The 16192-nt window shown below is 39.1% G+C and overlaps 1 protein-coding gene across 17 annotated transcripts in view; it reads right to left on the bottom strand.

The window, feature by feature from the left end:
- Nucleotides 1-16192, bottom strand: part of LOC110990254 (uncharacterized) — a 161358-nt gene that overhangs the window by 57358 nt on the left and 87808 nt on the right. For 11 of the 17 annotated variants that reach the window (XM_087147982.1, XM_087147989.1, XM_087147988.1 and 8 more), the window contains exons 84-97: nucleotides 8343-8543; nucleotides 7479-7640; nucleotides 6264-6725; nucleotides 5919-5966; nucleotides 5438-5605; nucleotides 4996-5172; nucleotides 4124-4312; nucleotides 3658-3834; nucleotides 3105-3293; nucleotides 2587-2781; nucleotides 2033-2221; nucleotides 1566-1742; nucleotides 1012-1200; nucleotides 578-754 (exon numbers count right to left, since the gene is read on the bottom strand). In XM_087147982.1, the coding sequence (XP_087004108.1) occupies nucleotides 578-754; nucleotides 1012-1200; nucleotides 1566-1742; nucleotides 2033-2221; nucleotides 2587-2781; nucleotides 3105-3293; nucleotides 3658-3834; nucleotides 4124-4312; nucleotides 4996-5172; nucleotides 5438-5605; nucleotides 5919-5966; nucleotides 6264-6725; nucleotides 7479-7640; nucleotides 8343-8543 (2700 nt within the window). The remainder of the gene's footprint in view (nucleotides 1-577; nucleotides 755-1011; nucleotides 1201-1565; nucleotides 1743-2032; nucleotides 2222-2586; nucleotides 2782-3104; nucleotides 3294-3657; nucleotides 3835-4123; nucleotides 4313-4995; nucleotides 5173-5437; nucleotides 5606-5918; nucleotides 5967-6263; nucleotides 6726-7478; nucleotides 7641-8342; nucleotides 8544-16192) is intronic. The other 6 variants (XM_087147994.1, XM_087147996.1, XM_087147985.1 and 3 more) reach the window with 5 other exon arrangements.

Here is a 16192-nt window from a genome sequence, read left to right as displayed (position 1 = left end):
AGACTTAAGTAGCTGTACTCTAATGAAATTCATACAGGCCGGAGTTTTCTTAATTTTTTGAAATAACAATTAACCGACTCAGTCAAATACATAGTTTAAATTTAAGGGATCTTTAAAAAAGAAAACCCAACCTATACAAACAGACGAAGTGTACGATTTTTTGAAGGATTTTTTACTGTGTATTCTATGCAAAATTTCGTCAACATTTTTCACGAAGATACGCTTTGGTCCAAAATCATGAGCTTTTCAAATGTCTGTTTTTAGCAAAATTAAATTGCAGTAACATTACTTTAGACTAAGAGATGCTAAACACTGGGGAAATAAGCGTTTGAAAGAGAGACCAAGTTCAAATGCGATTTTTTTTCGAAAAGCCTTATTCTAGTGATTTCAAAAACTTGTCCCTTCGTGAACAGACCGACGATTTACTTCAATATTATCATTTATTTTGTATTTGGGATGAAGCAGAATTGTTCATTAATTGCCGCCAAGACTCGTATTCTATCAACTTGTACCCAGAAAATCGTATTTGGATTCGCAGCATTTCATGTCTTCAAAGTTAGTTAATAAATAACGCTACCTGTTGTAGTTTGCACAGTTGTTGTCTCTTCTGTAGTGGATTCAGGAGTTGTATAAACAACTGTGGTTATTTCCTCAGTAGTTGATGGCTGTGCAGTAGTTGATGGCTGTGCAGTAGTTGATGGTGCCTTAGTTGTGGAAACCCGAGTGGTTGTTTTCTCCGTGGTACTTGGAGCAGCTATGGAGCAAAATGACTATATTTTTAAAATCGAGACACCTATCAAGATAACTTCGATCAAAAAACTGAAGTAACTTTGACAGTGCTACAATCAGATAAAAACTGTATCAAAAATTCAGCACGTTTAGTTTCAAATTTCAGCCTGTATTAATGAAAGTTGTGCTGACAAACACTGCGTCGAAATCCTTTCTTCAAATTTATGAATCACTTTGGTTGACTCTCCCAAACTGACGTGAGCAAGTGTGTTTTTCCCTCACCTGTGGTACTCCCAACCGTTGTGCTCCGTACAGTGGTTGACTCCTCTGTGGTTGTTGATTCCGGTGTGGTTGTGTACACAACTGTGCTTGTCACCTCCTCAGTGGTTGACGGTGCAGCAGTACTGGACGGCACTGTTGAAGTCACAACAGTTGTCGATACGGTGGTGGTAGCTGCCGTCGTCGATGCCTCTGTATTATAAAAGAAAATGTTGTTCATTCCGTCAATGCAGTCTTGCATTGTCTTACTCATTACAGTTTCTCGTATTATTTGAATATACAAATAACTGAATCAGTCAAATGTACCGATTAAATTGAAGGGATCTGTAAAAAATGCTGCATAGAGACAAAGTGTATCATTTTGTCAATCTTTTTTCATTGTGTATTCTATAAAAATTTAATAAGATATTGTCCTCAATAATTTTGCATTCGACATAAAGCAGAACTGTACTTCATTTGCGGCTAAGACTGTTATTGTATCCAGATTTAACGAGAAAACTGGATTTGAATTCCGAGCATTTCATTTCTTCAAACGTGAATTAGTAACATGAGGGTACCTGTTGTAGTTTCCACAGTTGTTGTCTCCTTTGTCGTGGATTCAGGAGTTGTGGAAACAACTGTGGTTACTTCCTCAGTAGTTGATGGCCGTGCAGTTGTTGATGGCTGTGCAGTAGTTGACGGTGCCTTAGTTGTTGAAACCCGAGTGGTTGACTTCTCCGTGGTACTCGGAGCAGCTAGAGAGCAAAATGACTATATTTTTCATTGGAAACTCATATCAAGATAACTTCGTTCAAAAAACCCAAGTAACTTTGACGGGTCCTCATACCAAGTAAGAATTCTATCAGAATTTCAACACATTCGATTTCGAATTTAAACCAGTATTCTACCGAATGTAATCAGTGACCACATTTTTGATTATTTTTTGGCCAATGACAAACACTGCGTCGAAATCCTTTCTTCAAATTTATGAATCACTTTGGTTGACTCTCCCAAATTGACGTGAGCAAGTGTGTTTTTCCCTCACCTGTAGTACTCCCAACCGTTGTGCTCCGCACTGTGGTTGACTCCTCCGTGGTTGTTGATTCCGGTGTGGTTGTGTACACAACTGTGCTTGTCACCTCCTCAGTGGTTGACGGTGCAGCAGTACTGGACGGCACCGTTGAAGTCACAACAGTTGTCGATACGGTGGTGGTAGCTGCCGTCGTCGATGCCTCTGTATTATAAAAGAAAATGTTGTTCATTCCGTCAATGCAGTCTTGCATTGTCTTACTCATTACAGTTTCTCGAATTATTTGAATATCCAAATAACTGAATCAGTCAAATGTACCGATTAAATTGAAGGGATCTGTAAAAAATGCCATATAGAGACAAAGTGTATCATTTTGTCAATCTTTTTTCATTGTGTATTCTATAAAAATTTAATAAGATATTGTCCTCAATAATTTTGCATTCGACATAAAGCAGAACTGTACTTCATTTGCGGCTAAGACTGTTATTGTATCCAGATTTAACGAGAAAATTGGATTTGAATTCCGAGCATTTCATTTCTTCAAACGTGAGTTAGTAACATGAGGGTACCTGTTGTAGTTTGCACAGTTGTTGTCTCCTTTGTCGTGGATTCAGGAGTTGTGGAAACAACTGTGGTTATTTCCTCAGTGGTTGACGGCTGAGCAGTTGTTGATGGCTGTGCAGTTGTTGATAGCTGTGCAGTAGTTGACGGTGCCTTAGTTGTTGAAACCCGAGTGGTTGACTTCTCCGTGGTACTCGGAGCAGCTACAGAGCAAAATGACTATATTTTTCATTGGAAACTCATATTAAGATAACTTCGTCCAAAAACCCAAGTAACTTTGACAGTCCTCATATCAAGTAAGAATTCTATCAGAATTTCAACACATTCGATTTCGAATTTAAACCAGTATTGATGCCAGCTGTGCTGTAAAACTGGAAATTAATCGTTGTACAGACGGGACATTGGCCAAATATTTGATCGTTCTGTAGCCAGTGACAAAGATTTTGTAGAAAAACATTGATCAAATTAATGAATCACTTTAGTTCACTTCTTCGAAATGGACGTGAACAGTTGTGTTTTCCCTCACCTGTGGTACTCTCAACCGTTGTGCTCCTCACTGTGGTCGACTCCTCTGTTGTCGTTGCCTCTGGTGTGGTTGTGTACACAACTGTGCTTGTCACTTCCTCAGTGGTTGACGGCACAGCAGTAGCGGACGGCACCGTTGAAGTCGCAATAGTTGTCGTTACAGTGGTGGTAGCTGCCGTCGTTGACGCCACTATATCAAAAAGGAAAATGTTGTTCATTCAATCAGCGCAGTCTTGGAAGGTTTTGTTGCAGTTTTCTCGAATACTTTGAAATAACAAATAACCTACACTGTCAAATGTATCGATTAAATTTCAGAGATGTGTAAAAAATGCTACAAAGAGACAAAGTGTACAATTTTGTCAATCTTTTTTTCGTTGTGTATTCTACAAAAACTCGAATAAGATACTGTCATAAATAGTTTTAAATTCGACTTGAAGTAGAATTGTACTTCATTTGCGGGTGAGACTGATACTGTATCCAGATTTAACGAGAAAATCGTATTTGAATTCCGAGCATTTCATTTCTTTAAACGTGAGTTAGTAACATATGGCTACCTGTTGTAGTTTGCACAGTTGTTGTCTCCTTTGTAGTGGATTCAGGAGTTGTGGAAACAACTGTGGTTATTTCCTCAGTAGTTGATGGCTGTGCAGTGGTTGATGGCTGTGCAGTAGTTGACGGTGCCTTAGTTGTTGAAACCCGAGTGGTTGACTTCTCCGTGGTACTCGGAGCAACTAGAGAGCAAAATGACTATATTTTTCATTGGAAACTCATATTAAGATAACTTCGTTCAAAAAATTCAAGGAACTTTTACAGTCCTTATATCAAGTAAGAATTCTATCAGAATTTCAACACATTCGATTTCGAATTTAAACCGGTATTGTACCAGACGTAATCAGTGACCGCATTTTTTATCATTCTTTGGCCAATGACAAACACTGCGTCGAAATCCTTTCTTCAAATTTATGAATCACTTTGGTTGAATCTCCCAAATTGATGTGAACAAGTGTGTTTTTCCCTCACCTGTGGTACTCCCAACCGTTGTGCTCCGCACTGTGGTTGATTCCTCCGTGGTTGTTGATTCCGGTGTGGTTGTGTACACAACTGTGCTTGTCACCTCCTCAGTGGTTGACGGTGCAGCAGTACTGGACGGCACCGTTGAAGTCACAACAGTTGTCGATACGGTGGTGGTAGCTGCCGTCGTTGATGCCTCTGTATTATAAAAGAAAATGTTGTTTATTATGTCAATGCAGTCTTGCATGGTCTTACTCCTTACAGTTTCTCGAATTATTCGAAAAGAATGAACAGACTCAGTCAAGTGCATCGTTTAAATTGAAAAGATTTCATGATAAAGAAAATATAGTTACAGACATACGAAGTGTACAGTGTTATGCATGTTTTCTTCATTGTGTATTCTATGCAAGAATTATTTATGAACACTTTGTTGTGGTTGACTTGGTCCCGTTACACACACCAATTATAACCTAAAGGAGGGGTGAATCCAGAAATTTCTCCGGAGGGGGAACAGGTCATAGATATTTTTTCCTGCTTTCTAATTTTTAGGACAACTGGGGACGACGATGAAACATTACATGACATAGATTCTTAAAAATAATATTGGTGCACTTCCTTTACTAATTCTTTGTGTGATTTTCCACATTTTCCCCCTTTTCTTGCCTCAGAGCAGAGGTGGTGATCTACCCCCCCCCTGGAACTGTGGCTGTGAACCATAGGGCAATGAAAGACCACCCACGGGTAGATGCTAGAGGCCTAATCGATTTAGATAAGTCTGATACTGCTATATAAACGTACGATGTTCCTTAAAGTGTAATTGACACTCCATGATGAGGTGAATGGGCAGAGGTTTGACAAACAAGCTACATCATCAATCTTACCTGTTGTGGAATAAAGAGTTGTTGTCTCTTTTGTTGTGGACTCGGGAGTGGTAGAAATTACTGTCGTTACCTCCTTGGTGGTTGACGGCTGGACAGTTGTGGGTGGCTGTTCAGTTGTAGAAGGAGCCTCTGTAGTTGATACACGAGTAGTCGTTTTCTCTGTAGTACTTGGGGGAGCTAGGGAACAAATTAGTCAAATTTCATTGGACACTTTGTCAGAGGACACTGATAAGGAAGACACTCTTCAAACTCAAATGCAGACGGTGAAGTGGCATCGTCTAACGTGGAAGTCTCCACCTCCCGCATCAAAATGTGAACATTAATTCCAATTTTTTAGAGGTCTCCGTCAGCCCCTTTTGTTAGTAGCTGATTTTTATAACTGGTAGGTACAAATGTTTACCCTGGAGTTACTCAACTAAGCAAAAGAGTAAATTTTAGATACCCGTTGGGGTTTCCTGTGATGTTGTTGCCACAGTTGTCTCTTTTGTAGTAGTTGCCGTCGGAGTTACGGTTGATGTTACTGTTGTTGAGACTTTTTCAGTCGTTGACGGAGCGGCTGTAGTTGACGGAGTGGTTGTTTTCAAAGTCGTTGATACCTTTGTTGTCAATTCTGTTACAGGTTGGATACAACAGAAAGCGGTGCTAACAAGATATGTATTTAAATTATTAAAATTTACCAGTAATTTGGATGTAAGAACAGTGTACTTCTGTTGTTTTTAGGGAATCTGCGCGATATATGAGATTGTAAATAACTGTCACACCGCCTCTCCTTCTAAGTCGATTAAATTCCTTATAATCCCTGTTCAAGACCTTAAAATCATTATTAGCACTCTCAATTACCACACCATCCAGACTCCCCAACCGTTCCCGACCGACTACACGGTGGGAAATATCCTATTTCAATTGTAACTAAACAAGCATACCTGTAGTGGACGGTGCCTTCGTTGTAGACGGTGCCTCGGTGGTAGTTGCTGCTTGGGAAAAGGGCATGAATGTTTCAAAAACGCACACCATAACGACTGACAAAATGTTTGCATGTCTCAAAAAAGTGCACAAACAGTCATTTATCTGTAGAGAAAAGTTGCCAATCTCATAACAATTGACAGAATGTATCACACAAATATGAAGGTCCCTTTGAAAGAAAACAGGTTTTTATTCCTTTCATGGCGTATTCTAAGAGTGAAGAACAAGGCAAAGACCGAGAGCAATTCATAGCGTTTTCTATTTTATACAAATGTACGGGTCAAAGCTTATTACTAATGAAGTACCTTCGTGTTCACAGCCGTTGAAGATCACTTTGTAGCCATCTGGATTTGACGTGATGATGGACACTCTTATTCCCGTTACAAGTGGCATACTGGACGGCATAGGAATCTTGCTGTCCGTTTGGCCAGTAAAGATTGTGGAACTGTCGTCGCCAACTAACGGCACGTATGGCAACCGGTCACCCGGCTGAACCCTGAAGGCGACAGTTATATCCCCAGGTGGGCCCTGCTCAATTCTGATGATAACGGATGTGATTTCAACCCGTGGGCTGAAAGTAGCCTCCAAGTACGATCCACTGTAAGGCGAATTCACGTCATCAGGTGGATTGGTCGGGCGCCACCAGTCACCCGGTGTTAAAATGCTGTCTGAGTCAGATTCTTGGCGTGTTACCGTTACTGGCTGGTAAGTGTCAAGATCTTCTGTGCATTCCTCAGGGGTCGTGGACGGTGGGGAAATAGTTGTCACTGAGGTAATATAAAAAGTATGTGAAGAAGGGGAGTTACATTACATTAAAAAAATACATTTGGAAGTGTTGGAACTAGGCAGGCATTTCAATGGAATTGTTACAAACTCACCAAATAACGAAGTTGTCTTGAAAATCTTTGCATCAACTATAAAATCTTGGCCAAAAAACAACTCAGGTGCGAGACATTTGACCATTTCCTTCAGATTAAAAACAGCTCAACAACATAGAAACAACTTCTGCAGTAACACGTCAGCAGGGAATGGATGAGCAAGTGCTTATAGTTATGAACAAATCGTCGTATGCCCGGAAAAAGGTCTTAAGCGCGCTGACGCCCTTTTGCCGGGAACCATGATCACAGTAGAAAAATGTTTCCAGCAAAAGGACGTGAGAAACACACTCTCTCTTATTCAGTAAATCTAGAAAATCAACACAGGCTGTACAAAAAGCAACCTCTGAAGAACTTATCAAACGTCTTTGAATTTTATTTTACTTTTTGCCAAGAAATCTTTATATTTAATTAAGATAAACCAGTTGTATACATACTGTAGTTACTTCCTTTTGCCGGAAAAAAGTTCTTTTGCAGTGATCATGCTGCTCGGCGAAAAGGGTGCAAGCGCTTAGGTCTTTCTTCCAGGCACACGACAAAATGCATTATTCGACAATAACATTTCAGCCCAATGGCTTTTAATTAATGTGTTTTGCCATAAGGGGCCCATGGTACCTGCTTGAACTCAACAGAGAGTAGGCTAACCTGTTGTTGACACAACCGTTGTGGTCTCCTCGGTTGTTGCCTCAGGAGTTGTGTATATCACTGTCGTTGACAGTTTCTCGCTGGTCGATGGTAAGGATGTAGTTGTTGGCCGCACTGTAGTTGACTCACGGGTAGTTGTTCGCTCAGTAGTACTCGGTACTTCTTCAATTAGAGGAAATTTCTCGTTATTGTCTTAAATAGCATTTACCATTAATTAGACAGTGGAGGATTTCAAGTTCATTTCTTTTTCCCGCATATTTGTCAAGGTTTCACATTTTTCCCAATACTGAAATATACAATGTGTCCCAAAACTGATGCAAGCTAATACTGTTAATATTTTAGTATATCCTACGTGGTTTTAAGGAGGATACTTATATTCGCTTAGTAATGCTTTTTATTTCATCATCTTTGCTTTTGGCAAATTAGAGGTGTACCACAGTAAATACTGACGATCAAATTTTAGTTTTAACCACTTTTCAAAAAAGGGATTACTCCTGTACGTGTGCTTGGGTTTACCGGGGAATGCATCATCAAAAGAAATTAAAATTGAATAAAAAGCATCATCAAGCCAAGGTTGTGCTCTTTGAACTGTGTGAGTTGTAATTGTCAGCATGTGACCTTTTCTTTTTGAAATGGCAATATTTGTTTGAACCAATTTTCTGGAGGCTCCTTTGAAATGAAAGGCACTTAGCATTTTATTCATCTCTTTCATACATGATTGTGCATTATAATCTTGAATTAGGATTTGGTATATTTCATTTTGGTTATATCATCTTTGGCAAACTCACAAAAACGAACCAAACTTGAGCTGAATTATTCTCATATGTATTTTGAGAACGATTATAGGCTGCATTGGAATCTTACCAGTGGTTGAAGCTTCTGTTGTTGAAACAGAAGTAGTTGTCTGTTCAGTAGTTGTTAACTCTGGCGTTGTCGAAATTACTGCAGTACTCGTCACCTTCTCTGTGGTCGACACCTGAGTTGTTGATGGAATTTTTGTAGTTTCCCGAGCGGTAGTGACCACTGTTGTTTCCCCTGTTGTGGTAGTCTCTATCGTGGATGCCACTGAAGTAGGCAAAAGAAATGAACCAAGGTATCGTTTATGAAGAAGAGAAAATCAACTTGTTTGACATTTCATTAATGCCCACCTTTATATCCCTCGTCTAAACACGCAAATCTCGGATATTTGTTTTCGGAAAAGATGAAAAACAGACTAAGCTGACATTTCATTCATTCTATCATTCATTCATTACTAGTGTCAGGATGGGTACCAAAGTCTGCATCGATCCAATACTTTTGCATTATAATCACGCGTCTTTATACATACTACTTAGTGTGTTGATGAACTGGGTATAATCCATGAATTATATACATTTATGTGACATGGAATGAATAAGATTATCTAGTCAAAAGTAAATCAGTGCCGTCTTATCCATTGCTAGTTACAGAGCAGGTTAACTGAGCTTTTGAAATACTCTCCCTGTGTTTTTCACCCTTGCTACTTACACTAGTAGGAGCGGGCACTTACAAATGCAAATTATGCTGACAAGATGGCCGATTGCACGGCACTATGAGTTAGCCGAAAGGTGCAATTCTTACTTTACAAACCGAATGCACTATAAATCAATACGGTCAAATGTATCATAACACAAACCGTTTACTGACAACACAGTCACGAGATGGCCATAGTAGTATTATAAATGGGGTTACTAGACCAAATTTGCCCCCTATACCTACCCAGGGAAAAAAGTGTCATTCTCAAAAATGAAAGTAACTATATCCCCTGCTGTATGCAACTCACCCTAACAACCTCAAAACAACCCTAAAACGCACCCCACACTTACGCCTCACACCCCACAACTCACGGTGCCTTATGCCAAAATTGGTGCTTTAAGTAAAAACATTACGGCGTTTTTTTACAATTTTGGTGCACTCGGAGTTGCCGTATAATATTTAGGAGGTAATGCTTCTTGTTATTATAACATTATAAAACAGGTATGTCAACAACTCAAGAAATTAAATGTCGTGATATATGTAATAAATATAAACCGTTTACTGAATTTAAGCTTGTGAAAAAAATATACATACAAAATTTTATAATGTATGAACAGAAAAGCAAAGAAAGTGGCGTACGCGTAAATACGATCATGACAAGTATTTTAAAAAGGACTACGTTTAAAGCTATTCAAGATCATCTCAAAGATTACACAAACATCACGAGGCGTAAAAAAAGAAGACCTCGAACGCCTCGTTGAATCACAAAATTTAAAGATTACACCTACAGGGCGCAACGGGCGGTTTACAAGATCTGATTATATCAAGTCAATTAATCTTTTTAGATTATGGCAAATTTGATCGTGTTGATATAAAACAAACTGCTAGGTTTAACACCAAAAGTATAAATGTTGAATTAAAAACAGATCAAATCATTGCAGATGTTATCACTTTTTATAATTATTACATCCAACTTATTCGTGACAAAATCATATTAGCGTGGAAAGAAATTGGCGACCGTCGCCAAATTAAACTTCAATCATCAATGGTTGTAGATTTTATTAATCCAGATTGTGGACCCGATGAAGACAGAGACAAAAGTTTACAACATACATTTAATACTGAATATACCGTTATATCGCGTGTCAATTGAATTGTTCCAATTATGCTTGAGCACAGAAAAAAAAATTGGAAAAAAAACAACTGAGCGTTTTGTAAAAAAAGGGTCAGGGTATATTGTAAATGAAATAAACACATTTTATATCAACATTGTTAGGGAAAGAGATATAGCTGAAAGCAGTTATATCGAACTCGATAATTTTTCTAACGCCATAAAAAGCCGTGATTAATATCAAAAATGAAGACCAACAATGTGTGCGATGGTGTCTGAGGGCAGCCTTAGGTAAATACTCATTACGTTTTACAACCACCTTAAAAATAAACCAGAGTTTTAAATACACGAAGAAAGAACAGCTACCTTTACAGAAGAAAATGGTCTTGATTTTACAGGTATCGATTCTCCCACACCGTTGTCACAGATTCCACGTATTGAAAAACAAAACAACATCACGATCAACGTGTAAAGGTGAAGGAAGCCCTGCTCATTTTGTTGAAATGCCAAAACCTAAGCTGTATGAAGATGAACCCGCATTAGAATTTTAAAAATTTTAGGCACAAACAAAAAACTCCGTTTGTGATTTATGCTGATTTTCAATCAATTTTGGATAAAAAACGACAAATCTCGACCACAAAACACACCCCTTGTGGTTTTACTACATGATAACAAAAAAACTGGCGAAAAACTTTATCGAGGGCCAAACACAAGTCACGTATTTGTTACAAGTCGCATGGAAGAAGTTGAAAAAAATAACGACATTTTTGCTAAAACTTACACCTAAACAAGAACGACAGTACAAATATGCCAGAAAGTACTGGAGATGTGAAACACTCATTCAGTACAACAGATATGAAAATTGGTGTAACGCAAAAATATGGGGTAACAACAACGATTCTGACGTTGGCAAAATTTAAATGTGTGGTAAATAAACACAGTTTTAAGAAAGTTTTGCATTTCAAAGAATGTGACATGAGTTATATGGAAATAATGAAAACCAAAGTCACACTCAACAAGCCAATTTATGCTGGGTTGTGATTTTGGAACTTTCCAAACTGTTAATATTCGACTTTTATTACATCACATTCAAACATCGTTATGGTGACCAATTAAGTTTATTGTACAGCGATACCGACAGTTTACTCATTGAAATAAAAGCCGACAGCATCGATAAAGCATCGATGTTTTTAAAAAACAAAACGAAATTAAATCAGTGAAGGCATTTCAGTGTCTTCAGGTACCACTTGAAGCTCTTCTCGCACAAACAAAACGTTTTGGACCATTTAGCAATAAAGCGTTGGCCCCGTTTTCATCTTTTTGCCTCTGACTCGTTTTAACTGACTCATACGTTTCTCGGTCTGATACACGTTCACACTCCAGATCGGATCGGTCGCTCTCCTGACGGTGGCACCTTCTTGTTCACCTGGGTAATATAGGTACTGGACTAAAGCGTTTGAAGAAAGGCCTTTGGTTTCGCTTCGCTCTAGTGCAGCCGGTCTTACGCGGTCCAACATGACAGCGTTTGCGGGAACTGCATCGATCAACCGAGTTTTTTCTTTATTTAGCGATTTTATACCCTCGGGTAATCTTGTAGCCCATTCCACGTTACGTTCACCGGGACTTGACATTTCTTGCGCGTACTGGTAAGCAAACAAACCCTCGGCTAATATTCTGTTCTACGATCTACTGCGATCAGTGGACACCCGGTCCACCCACTTGTACCTGCACGCCTTTTTTACGAGGGTTTTTTAAAACTCACCTTTAAATTCCGATCCCGAATCTACGTTAACCGTTTTAGGCCAAGTCAAACTCGACCTATCGTAAACCTGCCTCATGGCATTAATCACTCGTTCAGTCGTTTTAGTCTGGAAGCCACGTCGACTACAGCTAATTCGTTTTTGTTTGTTTTACCCCTTGGACCTTGTGGAACCCGAACCCAGGGTAAATATAACACGTCCATTTGATGCGTGTCGTTAGAAACGGCGTATTCTGATAGCAAAGTAATTGGCCTGGGTATATACCCAGGGGCAGGTGGATAAATTTGCCACATGGCTTGCTTTTTTAATCAAGCTGTCACTTTGGTTTTGTTGACGCCAGCTTTTTTGGTGCAAGTGATCTACTGCACTTACACCTTTCCAATAACCTTTGGCGCTGTAATAGGCTTTTAAAACTTTGCTTCTTCCCTTCGCTATGTCCGTTTTAAAAAAAACAAAGTATTTTTTTACAAATACTTTTACACAACAGCGCTCAACAACGCTGTAGCACCCGACACCCAAACTTGTCGAGGTTCTTTTTGATCGTCGCTGGGCTTGTAAAAATCGCTAAAATTATGTTCGGGTTTGAGTTCCAAATGATGCGTACCCACGATTTCATTGTACTCTTTCAAGGCTTAATTGACTTCGTTGATCGTTTGTTTTGATTCTTTCGTTGTTTTGCAATCGAGAGTTAAAAAAATCTAAAAGGTGCGTCCCGTGTTCCATCCACGCTTTCCTAGCTTTATTAAATTGTTCCATGGCAACATCGTGCATCTTGTATTCTTCATTGACTCTATTTTTGTTTATCATACCAAACAAAAAGTTACTTTCCGTAAACGCCAATGCATTGGTCATCGCTCCACCAATCATCATTCCAATACTCGCTAACGCCATCTTTTTTAAAAAACGCAAACCAAAAAACATTGTTACCCTTATTTTTAAGAACGAAACAAAAACATTATGATGAACTACGGTAAGAACTTAACCCTAATCGTCGACTCAAAAATCCAAGAGCAACCAAAGGTGAACGCAAAGAGGTTACTCACAACCCGTCTGTGATCGCTGAAAAACAACAGTTAATCGTGATATTACCACCATTGGGAGTCGATGACGTTACTGCCCCAGGCACGATCAAGCTCGCTTTTAAACTCGAATTCGACGGTGCGTCAGACGACAACATAACCGTGTTCAACAACCTAGCGAGAAACTTGATCAAAGAAATCGCCGCGTTACTTCAGGATAACAGTATACTGGTTCACAAGAATGCCGACTTTTTTACAATTTTAAAGATAATTGACTTCCCAAAACACACTCCCAAAACACGGCTTACTTTGGATTAGAAAAAGAAAACGTCGCAAAGCTACGACTGGGTGCGGCCGACAAAAAAGAAGCAGCAAACAACGGAAAAGAGAAATCAGTTGCAGACGCGTTTGGCAACCGATACGCAATTCCCCTCGATATCGAAGTATTGACCGTTCAACAATCTTGGCAGAGTCGTCAAGTAGACCGATACCGCTGCAGATTACGCAATTTCAGACCTAACGCTCGAATACGAAGTCGTAAGCAATCAAGAACTCGCTCAAACGCTAAAAACCAAATATTAAGGCCCCGGTGCACTACGTGTTTGACAACGTTAACAATTTGGAAATACGTTCGGTAAATAAATCAGACACATTATGTAACGTGATGATTAACCACCCAATCAGCAATTTGAAAGATGTCTTGATCGCAACGATTTAAAAATCCTCATATCGTTAAAACGATCCTTACAGCCGAAGGAAAATCTAATCAAGTGTATTCGGAACGAATGATGTAGTACCAACACTGGAACGAAGTGTGCAAGTTTTGGAACGATTCACACACCAAATCGGGTCGACATGTCGCAAAAGACCTCAACTTGGCAGGTATAGATATAGCTGATTATTTAAAAGAAAAATACGGCTTGTGGCTTGACTTTCGTTCAAACAACGATAACGCAGGTCACGGTGGCGGACGTAGAGTGGGTGACTCGGATAGTATCACGATAGAAATAAGGCAAGAAGCAAAATCTGCGGGTGATCTCACAATGTACGTGTTTCTCATCATGGATGCCCAACTCACAATCGAAGATGGAAATTTTAAAACGTTGCGTTATTAAAAAGATGAATAAAAGCAAAGCTGAAATTACTTTAATCCTTGGAAAAACCAACTCGAGGAAAACCAAGTGGGTACTGGATTTACTCGAAAGTGAATACTGTTTTGCGTTTGAAGTCATCGTGATCATATGCCCTACGCTTTTTAAGAACAAGACTTATCTCCAAAGGCGTTGGTTATTCACATGTACCTTTGTGACATTGAAAGCGAAGCGTTAGAATTAAACGACGCCATCGAGTGTATCAAAAAGTGTTTAACGGAACCAAAACATTGTTTTTGATCGATGACTGTTCGGCCCATCAATACATCAAGTATCGCAAAAAGTAAGTTTTGCAACATGTGCTCACACAAAAGTTCAACCCTCAAAGACTATCGAGAAAACACTGCGTGGATCGCAAAGTTTAATTGCAAGGTCCAGAACAGTTTTGACCAAGGGCTGGACAAAAATGATGTGGTGCCGGATGAATATCGAACCATAATTAAAAAACAGCTTAGAGACGTAAAATTTAGTAAGTTATTGTAGATCAGTGAACCGCTAGTTAGTTGGTGTTTGTTGTAAACTAGTTATTTCACAAATTTATAATTTAGCTGTGAAGAAAAGACACCAAAAAACAACAATGTTGCGATACGCTAAGGTAGTTGTCGAGCTAGTTATAGCACTCAATCTGATGTATTACACCAACGAATACTATCACTTAAAACAAAATATGAGTACAATCAAGCAACATGTTTTTACTTATATCAAAAATGGAACAACAGAACGATTGCAAACACAAGCTCAAAACGATACTTGCACAGCCACAACCGACTCAAGAATCAAACTCGAACCAAGTTGACTTCAAATCCCGACTTTGTACAGTAGTAGCTTTGGGGGATTCTAAAAAAAATATCTAGGCAGAGAATTCACTGTGCAAGAAATTGCATCGTTACCACCATCAGAACAAACTAACATTGTATCAGCGTTATTCGGCTAAATTTGGCAAGGAAGTGGTTTCTACAGTGGGTGCAAGTTTGTTGTCGCTGTACGCTAGGCTGTTAGGGATTTCACTTCCGATAGAATTTGTGGGCCATGATGTCACGTTGGATTCATAAGAAGCGTTAACCCAAGATCTAGAACGTGACCCCATCATTAGTTTGAGCACCGGGCAATTTCTCACTGAGGTTTGTTACAAGTACGGAAGTTGCCTTAGTCCACTAGTTGGCACGTTAATTACAACTAGACATCTTTGTTTCAACAAAAAATCAGAACAAAAACTTTCTTGCTTTGTAACAAATAGCAACAACGACGAGTGAAGCGAAGCAAAGCGAACAAATCGAGGTACACAAAACGACGAGCGTGAAGACCGTGACCCAAGTCACAGCCTCTGATAATTAACTTAAAAACCCCAAATGAATTGCAGAAGGTAAAAAACTCGCAGAACATAAAGTTAAAATGAAAGAGCAACTTGCTTTAACGAAACAAAGCGAGCTGAGTGAGCTAAACGAAACGTACCAAAACTCAAGCAAACGTTTTCGATCCGCAATTTTATCCTTGGTTGATTTTAGTGGGGGTCGGGATGGGGCTTTTTGTGGTAAATTTGTTTTCAAAAAAGAAAACATATCAAACGCAAAAAACAGAACCAAAACAAAGCGATAATAACCAAAAACACCAAATGTAGAAATTTCAGAAATGAAATATTTTTTTTTCTTGACGTTAATATAAAATAAAAGAAATGGCAACAAAACCAAACACAAACGATATCGTTAACGGGCTTTACAACGGTGCAATCGTTAGTTTGATCGCAATGGGCTGCGCAATGGAAGCCAAAAGACCTTGAAATGGAAGTCACCCAATTCAGACAGATTGAGGGGTGAAGATATCGCAAAACTTTCTGCATTAATTGCAGGTTCTACGGCTACCCATGACTGGTTGGCTACCAAGGGCATTATCCCAGACAGCATTGCACCAAGAAGTTCAAGTTTTTTACCTTAATTTAAAAACATGGCAGAAGGAAGAATTGACATTAAATTGGATGATTTTACACCTGAGCAAGATCAACAAACTGAACAAGCTAATCAACAAGCCGATCAAGAAGAACAACGCCTATCATGGGATAAATATGACACCCTACAACCAAAAAAAAAACACGTTTACAGAAGGAAACACAGACAGCAATAGAACGGGGAAGAAGGACATTTGTAGATAATCCAAACGTAGATAATTTTTATAATTTTATAAA

Source organism: Acanthaster planci, linkage group LG17 (assembly GCF_054643075.1).
Source record: "Acanthaster planci isolate LZ-2023a linkage group LG17, COTS_SCS, whole genome shotgun sequence".
NCBI lineage: Eukaryota > Metazoa > Echinodermata > Asteroidea > Valvatida > Acanthasteridae > Acanthaster > Acanthaster planci.
This window is presented reverse-complemented; position numbering and strand designations above follow the sequence as displayed.